The sequence below is a fragment of the Herpailurus yagouaroundi genome, unplaced genomic scaffold, assembly GCF_014898765.1.
Source record: "Herpailurus yagouaroundi ecotype Mexico unplaced genomic scaffold, PumYag 207, whole genome shotgun sequence".
Lineage (NCBI taxonomy): Eukaryota > Metazoa > Chordata > Mammalia > Carnivora > Felidae > Herpailurus > Herpailurus yagouaroundi.
Window position 1 is genome coordinate 265724 of NW_024412438.1, and position 7841 is coordinate 273564.

Consider the following 7841-nt stretch of genomic DNA (forward strand, 5'->3'; position numbering starts at 1 on the left):
ATGTATCTCCTTATTCACTGCCTCCCCCCCCCCCCCCAAAAGATTCAGAGACAAATGTTGACTCTCAGGTTGAAATTTAATAAGCAGGTGAAATGAGGCAGATCGCTCTGGTGGTAACGCGCTGCGAGTTTGCAACAAAACGGGAGCTTGGCGATGTGTCTTGGCATATTCTTTAGATAAAAAGGTCCAGGATGCAAACCTGTGGACAAGGCGTCCTGCCATCCTCACCGAAACCCCCAACCAGGTAAAGCTGGTCGTTCCAAAGGCAGGTGCGATGGCCCACGCGCTTCAGCCCTTGGTCTGCGCAGGGGAAGTGGAACCACGAAGGAGGAGACCTGCCTGTTGGGGAAGAGCAGAGGGTACTTATTGAGGCGGTACCGTTTTGGCACCATGGGGCTCCTCCTCGTCTTCCCACCTTCTCCCCACCCTCTTCCCCCCCTCAACCAGCCGGCCCTCACGGGTGTCATAGATGTACAGGTCATTGCAGATGGTGTCTCTGGCTCTGGTCAGAGTTTCTCCACCAAACAGCACGGCAAAGGGCCCCACCACGGAACACGAGTGATGCCGCAGGCCCCGGGGCCCCTGCCGGGACCCCTGCCCAGTGCTCACAAGCCTGGCAAGCTGCTCCCTCAGATGGGGGGCAGCATGTGGTTCCTCCTTGCGGGAGAAAGAAGGGGTGTTGGCTGGAGGGATTTGGGCCTCACAGTTTTTGCCCCTTTCCACCCTAACAAGTTGTGAGTCGACAGGTACCCCAAGCTTCCCGTGACTCCAGTGCCCGGCTACTTCTGGTTCAGCCGAGTTGCAGCCCCCAAAGAGCAGGAGCTGGTGGCCTGGGCGGGGCCCGGGAGTTTGGAGCAGGGCAGCGCAGTGACCCGAGCGTGAGGCTGTGTGACAGCCCTCTTCCTTATAGCTGTGGATATGCAGCAGTTCGGGCCTGAGTTGGGTTTTCTGGAAAATACAAGTGCTGTACTGCCCTTTCCCCAGCCCCTTTCTGTGGTGCCAAGCATGGAAAGGAGGCAGGGACCGAGCAGCGGTCGGATGAGAGAGAGAGAGTAGCACCGGCAGAGAGCGAGCTCGCTATCGTAGTCACGGTGGGTGCGGGGGGAGGCGGGTGCCGGGGTGCGGCTGTGGCCGGAGTGCCTGCGATTCTGTTCCCCTGCGCTTTTCCAGAGCACAGATGAAGGGACGGGGGACGGTGCGGGGCCCGGGGTGCCATACCTGTAGGTGCGGGCGCCGGGGTCCAGCCGTAGCGTGTAGACGCTGCCGTAGCGACGCTGGGTGCGGGTCCCGCCCTCCCGGCCCGCCACCCGCAGCTCGCGGTCGGAGACGCGGGTGCAGGTGTGGCTGCTGAGGCCGGCGGGGGGGCGGCTGCCGGGGGCCGCGCTCCACGCCTCCCACGCTCCGCGCTCCGTGTCCAGCGCGGCTACGGTGGCCACGCGGCGCGACCCGTCCCAGCCGCCCACCACGCAGAGCCAGCGCCCGCCCACCGGCGCCGCGTCGTGGTGGCTGCGCCGCGGGCCGCCCCGGGCCCCCAGCAGTAAGGCGTGGCCTCCCGCCGGGTCGAAGACCACCGTGTCGCCGCTCGGCTCCGTCGCCCCTCCGGCCGGGAGGCCCCCCACCAGGTAGAAGCGTCCCCGCAGCTCAGTGCAGGAATGGAAGGCCCGCGCCAGGAGCGCGTCCCGGGCCACCGGCCGCCAGGTCCAGCCCGCGCCCCCCGGGGACCCCGCGAGCGCCATGACCCCTTCCCCCGCCTGCCCCCCAGGAACCGCCCGGGTCCCTGCCACGCGCCGCCGTCGCCCAGCAACCACTGCCGCACTGGCAGCGCGACCGGCTGCAAACCGAAGGTCGCAAAGCACCGGTTACCGTGGAGACCGGGAGACCCGGGTAGCTGCGGGAAGGGACGGTGTTGTCACCGCGGCGACGGGAGCTGCGCGAAGTCCAGAAGAATCCTGAAAAACTGTCAGAGGGCGGCCAGGTCCTCAGACGGACCCCCGTTATCAAAGCCGCGAGCTGATTTGAGGTGCAGGCGTGGCTCTGCGGGGGGCGACGAGGGACACCCTTTTCCAATTGCACCTGTCCTCCCCCGGGATGAGTCTGGGGGAAGGGAAGAGGGGGCGTGAAAGTGGGAGTCAGGAGACTTGGGTTCTGGTCCCAGCCGTGCCCCTGACTCTCGGGGTGACCGCGGGCACCCTCAGCTTTCTCATTTATAAACTGTGCTGTGGGTTTTCTGTCTCAGCCGTCTTGCAGACGACTTTCCCTGCTGAAGATCCCGGTTGGCTGGGTGGGAGCGTCCTTTCTGTTCTGGCCACTAGAGGGTGGTAGAGCCTGCTCTCAGGGCACACCGCGCGCGCGTTGGGGGGCGGGGTTGGGTTGGGGGTGAGGGGGGATGCCTGAAACTTGGAGAACTTTCCACTACGGTGTCCCGGGAAGAATAATTCCTTATTTCAGCTCGCCTCATAGGCTCGCAAGGAAACTGAGGTGCTGTGGCATCTGGAACTCGAGGTTAAGGGCAGGGAGTTTCTCCCGAAGAGATCCAGGCCAGCAGCTGCCCAGCCCTGGAAGCTGGAGGAGGCGTAGTGGGGAGGCGGGCCGTCGGCCGCAAGAACAGAAAAACAAGCATCTGTTACTCCCTGGTATCTCCCTTTAATTCCAGCCAGGTCCCCTGCCCTTCCTCCTGACTCTGTCCCTCCAGGACCCGGTGAGGGACCAAGAGGCCCGGATCCAAGCTGAGGAGTTTGGGCCCCAGGAGCCAATGCAGACAGATTTCTGCTCCCAGCACAGAAACCGGACGTGTGTCCCCAGCCCTGGGCTGCAAATGCGGGTGATGGCTGCTGTTGTCGCCTGTGGTCTCCACACATCAGCTCGTTCCCCATCACGCCCCAGAAATGGAGGCACGAGGGAGACCAGGACTGCGGGCGGGGAGGACCTGTGATTCAGGGGTCTGATGGTGCGCGTCCTCTGAGCACACGTCCTCTGAGCACACAGCATGGTGACAGTATGTGCGGGAAGGCGCAGAGAGACTGGAAGGTTACCAGACCCGTTTCCCATTTGTCCTTGAAGCCGAGAACCAGTAAGAGATTCGAAAGTCCCCGTCCCCCCCAATTCCAGCTTTCCTTGAGTCTGGCGGAGATGATCCTCAGTTTTGCCAGATCATGGTAACGAAATCTCTAGAAAATCCCCAACTGCTAACATCCCCGACTGAAATCTGAAAGCCAGCCTTCTCCCTAAGACTGCTCTGACTGGCTAGCCTCCAACCAGCTAGGACTTAGGCAAGGAGTTGCCTGGGATGAGGGGGGCGGGGTGGTCATTTCACTTAAGCCTTGTGGGCCTATATGTCCATTTTGCCAGACTCCTTTTCTTTTTTTCTTTCCCAAAGATTTAATTTAATTTAACTTCCTTCCTTCCTTCCTTCCTTCCTTCCTTCCTTCCTTCCTTCCTTCTTCCTTTCTTCTTTCTTTCTCCTTCCTTCCTTCCTTCCTTCCTTCCTTCCTTCCTTCCTTCCTTCCTTCCTTCTTTCTTTTTTCTTTCTTTATTAGAGAGAGAGAGCGTGCACTCCAGAGCAGGGGAGGAGTAGAGGGAGAGGGAGGGAGAGAATCTTAAGCAGTCTCCATGCCCTGCCTGGAGCCCAACCGTTGGGCTTGAACACACAAACCGTGAGATCATGACCTGAGCCCAAATCAAAAGTCAGATGCTTAATCGATTGAGCCACCCAGGCGCCTCCAAAGATTTTATTTTTAAGTAACCTCTACATCCAAGGTGGGGTTTGAACTTAACAACCCCAAGATCAGGAGTCACATGCTACTGACTGAGCCCGCCAGGCGCCCCTTGCCAGAGTCATCTTCTGCCTCTCCTGGGTAGAGCCGGGAACTCCCCACCCCAGGGGCCTTTCCAGCTTCTCTCTCACAGCTTTGTGTTCCTTCCCTCAGCTTCCACCCTGGCTCTGAGCCCTCAGTCGTTTGCATTTCGCTTGGGTGTAGAGCCTGAACCCCACATCCTCCTTGGTGATACCCCCTCCAGGGCCATCTGGAAGCTTGAGATATTTAGCCACTGCTGTTCCAGACACAGACCCAGGGGAGGAGCTGCTCAGGACTCCCACTTCCTTTGGTTAGTCTGAACCAAGCCCATAGTTTGGAGGAGGTAGAAAAGAGTCTAGGGGAAAGAAAGAGAGAGAGGAGGGGGGGAGGGAGGGAGGGAGGAAGGAAGGGAGGGAGGAAGGAAGGAAGGGGGGAGGGAGGAAAGAAAGGGAAGGAAGGAAAGGAGGGAGCCAGGGATGGAGGAAGGAAGGAAGAAAGAAAAGACAGAAAGAAAAGAAAAAACACAAGCCAGTCTGCCTTTTATGACTTATTTTATACCCAGAGCAGCATCTAAAGTGGTCTATGATGACCCTGTCAGTGATCCAGAAGCTGAAGGGGCATTAGGATAAAGTGAAGGGTGGGCCTGACAAAGGACTTTGAGAGAACAGGAGAAGGGCAGCCAGAGGGGCCCCTCCTCTTCTGCACCTGCTTCCACCTGCTGATAATATCCGGGGCCAATGTCTGTCCAGGGCTGGGGGCTAGGGCAGATCATTCGGAAAGTCTCACAGTCCTGACACGATCCCATGAGCTTGGTCCCAGTTGGCCATTTCTGGTACGAGGGTGCCTGCTGCCCAGCTTCCCAGTCTCAGATGTCTGTCCCAGCCCCAAGTCTGTACCCAATCTGTCTTCAGAAAACCCTCTTTTCTCCTTCCCTTAAACTCAGTCTGGCCCTGGAGCCCTCCCTGGTTCTCAGCATTGTTCAGGACACAACCGCCCACTCGGGACTTGCTCAGTTCCTTCCGCCGATGTGTCCCAGGCTGTGCCACCCTTCAGGCCGGCCCGCACTGCCTCTTCTACTGTCCTCTGACCTTTCTACATTTTTCCCCCCAGGTCACTCTGGCCGGCTGTCTTCCTGGCTCCCTGCTTCCCTGGCCCAAATTCTGGTGCTTTGCTCTCGGATCAGCCAGAATAAGGACACGGATCAACAGAAAGGCAGAGGAGGGGCGCCTGGGTGGCGCAGTCGGTTAAGCGTCCGACTTCAGCCAGGTCACGATCTCGCGGTCCGTAAGTTCGAGCCCCGCGTCGGGCTCTGGGCTGATGGCTCGGAGCCTGGAGCCTGTTTCCGATTCTGTGTCTCCCTCTCTCTCTGCCCCTCCCCCGTTCATGCTCTGTCTCTCTCTGTCCCAAAAATAAATAAACGTTGAAAAAAAAAATTAAAAAAAAAAAAAAAAAAAAGAAAGAAAGAGGAATGGCCGGGAAAAGAGACCGCAAGAGGCCGGATCTCGAGAGCCCATCCGATTGCAACTGGGACATGAGCTGCAAGGGGTTTGAGAAAAGGTGGACCTGTCAGCAGACGGAGTGGGGGGTGGGGGACGGCATCAGTCTAACTGGAGAATGGTGGAGAGAGGGGGTAAGGATGGGGAGCATCTTGAATTTTTGAAAGAAAATTTAAATGTTTATTTTGGAGAGAGAGAGGGTGGGGACAGAGGATCTGAAGCAGGTTCCGTGCTGACAGCAGAGAGCCCGATGCGGGGCTCGAACTCATGAACCGTGAGATCATGAACCTGAGCTGAAGTCGGATGCTTAACTGACTGAGTCACCCAGGTGCCCCCAAAATTTTGAATATTTAAGGGACCTGGCGGTATTGAAGAGGAAACGTCGTTGGGTCCCACTGTTGAGTGGCTGAAACTGAGGTAGATGAGGACACCTAGGCATTCAGAAACTTCTCTTTAGGGTCTTTGTGTCTCTGCTTCAGGCCTTGTCTCAGCGTCTTTGTCTCTGAATTACGCCCCCTCCGTTACTCCGTGTGTGTGTGTGTGTGCGCGCGCGCGTTTCTGCCCCGACTCCTTTCTTTCTCCAGGTTTCTACCTGGTCTCACTGTGCCTTGAGATCTGTCACCATTTCCAAGTCTGCTCTTCCCGCCCCTCCCCGCTCCCCCCCACCCCCCTTGCTGAACAGAGGTAACCATCTGACTTTCCTTCAAGGAGCTCTGGAACCTTCCAGGAGTGACCAGGCTTCTCCCCTTTGGCTGTGTTCTAGACTGTACACTCAGTGTGGGGTCCCTGGGCACAGTCAGAGGGTATATTGATGACTAACGAGGACCTGAGGGAGCTTCGATGTCCGGGGCCTTTTCAGGGAGTAGGATTTCCCCACAGGAGACCTTGGTGGGTGGAGGCCTAGGCCCAGGGAGGAAAGCCAACAGGCAAACGGAGACAGATTCCGGTCTTTACTCCTCTATCCTTTCCTTTATGGACCTGATCTTGCAAACTGTCGCAGGAAGGAACTCGCGCTCTGTTTCCTGATCCCTAGTCCTTTTTTTATGCCACTTCTAGAAATGAAGGAGCAACTGGGGTTCAAAAAGGCTTCGGGGTGATGCTGGAGGGCAGTCACTTAGGGGTGCCTGCAAGGGGAAGGCACGCGTGCATCTTGGGGTGTGCGGGGTTGTGGGGGGCGGGGAATGCCCAGCAGGGGAGTGGGGGGCCTGCTCGGCTTGCGCCTCTGCCTCCCGGGACTTCTCAAGCTCCCGACCTCGCTGTGTGTGGGGCTGAAAACCGACGCAGGATAGAGTCCAGGTCTCCCAAGTGTGGTGGGAGCAAGGCCAAGAACGAGTTGTGCTGCCCCAGGGCGGCCGGAAACCGGAAGTCCTGGCCCCTGCTTCCTGGGGGCCGGGGAGGGGTGGGGGGCGCAGACCAAGATGGAACCTGGGCGCCCGGGACTGGGCCCCTCAACAGCTGTGACGCGTCCTGGCCTCTGACCAGGGCAGCCACGCGGCTGCTGAGTGCTGGCCATGGAAACAGGCCGGCAGCAGGTCTGAGGCCACCTGGGTCTTGGAGGGGAGAGGAGGAGGGAGCTTGGATTTACAAGACGGACAGGTGAATGTTCCCAGGCCACACAGAAGGAAGATTATGCCAACAAACTTCAAAAGAAGATGTGCCCTCAAATTACGGGGAGTCCCCAGCTCCTCCCCGTTGCCCCCTCCCCGCCCCCCGTGCCCCGCTCCCCCTTGGCCCCCATGCTCTGTCAGCTTCGGCCCTTCTCTGCTCCTGTGTCCCCTCGAGAACATCCACCTTTCCCCTCAGGGGCTTCTCCACTCTTCTCCGAAGCTCCCAGCCCTTCCAGGCTTCTCCCCGCGCTGGGCCTTCTGGTCTCCTGGATTCGCGGGGCCATTTTCCGCTCTGCAGCTGTCCTGCCGCCCCCAGCGCCTGGTCCAAGGCGGACACTTGATGGCAGGGCCTCTGGAGGCTTGCTTTCCCCTGGGGCAGCTGCGCCGGGTGGTGACAGGGGCTCAGGCTGATGGCGGGGGGGGGGGGGCGGCCGGCGGTCGGGTTTGGACAGGCACCTTGCCCTGGGCATCCAGGCCGCTGTTTGGAGGGGAGCAGAAGCCCCAAAGGCCGGGAGCACCTGAAGGTACCCGTCTGGCCCCTGGGGAGCGCCCCCTCATGATTCCCGGCAGCCGGGCTTCCCGGGAGGAGCCTCCGCGGTTGGGATGGAGACTGGGAGGATGCATGGGGAGCACCGCTTGGGGTCCGAGCTCTCAGGACCCTGCCTGCCTTTGCTCGTACTTCCTCCTTTGCTGCTACACCTCTCGCTGGTGCTCCAAAGACTCTGCTCTCCGGGAGGGCTCCGACTCTTGTCCTAGACCTGCCAGCACCCACTTCTAGAGCCTTCTAAAAGGGCCAGCCCATCCAGAGACAGGGGGTCAGAGAATAAGGGCATCTGTCTCCTACCCCATGCTCGAGGTCCCTGAGTTCACGGTCGTGTATTTGCAGATGCTTGGGGGGTCCAGGGGGTGACAGCCAGCAGGTGGGGCTGCGCACGTGGAGGCCT

At 59.5% G+C, this 7841-nt stretch overlaps 1 protein-coding gene across 2 annotated transcripts; it reads right to left on the bottom strand.

Moving 5' to 3' along the window:
- Positions 1–57: 57 nt before the first annotated feature.
- Positions 58–2024, bottom strand: KLHDC9 (kelch domain containing 9). 2 transcript variants are annotated; one of them, XM_040452394.1, is made up of 4 exons: positions 1219–2024; positions 751–910; positions 459–657; positions 58–339 (listed from the first exon to the last, which is right to left on the bottom strand). In XM_040452394.1, exons 1-4 carry the CDS (start codon positions 1734–1736, stop codon positions 173–175), a joined length of 1044 nt encoding a protein of 347 aa, XP_040308328.1. In that variant the 5' UTR covers positions 1737–2024; the 3' UTR covers positions 58–172. The 2 variants fall into 2 exon arrangements, with proteins under 2 accessions (XP_040308328.1, XP_040308330.1); XM_040452396.1 differs by having other exon boundaries at positions 174–335.
- Between the last annotated feature and the right edge of the window lie 5817 nt (positions 2025–7841).

Bases quoted from the DNA above. Each gene is read 5' to 3' on its own strand.
- KLHDC9 (XM_040452394.1), bottom strand. From the start codon at position 1,736: ATGGCGCTCGCGGGGTCCCCGGGGGGCGCGGGCTGGACCTGGCGGCCG. The intron at 911-1,218 runs GTATGGCACCCC...GCATATCCACAG, and splicing joins CCCGGCGCCCGCACCTACAG to CTATAAGGAAGAGGGCTGTC. The intron at 340-458 runs GTGAGGGCCGGC...CTTCCCCAACAG, and splicing joins CCTGTACATCTATGACACCC to GCAGGTCTCCTCCTTCGTGG.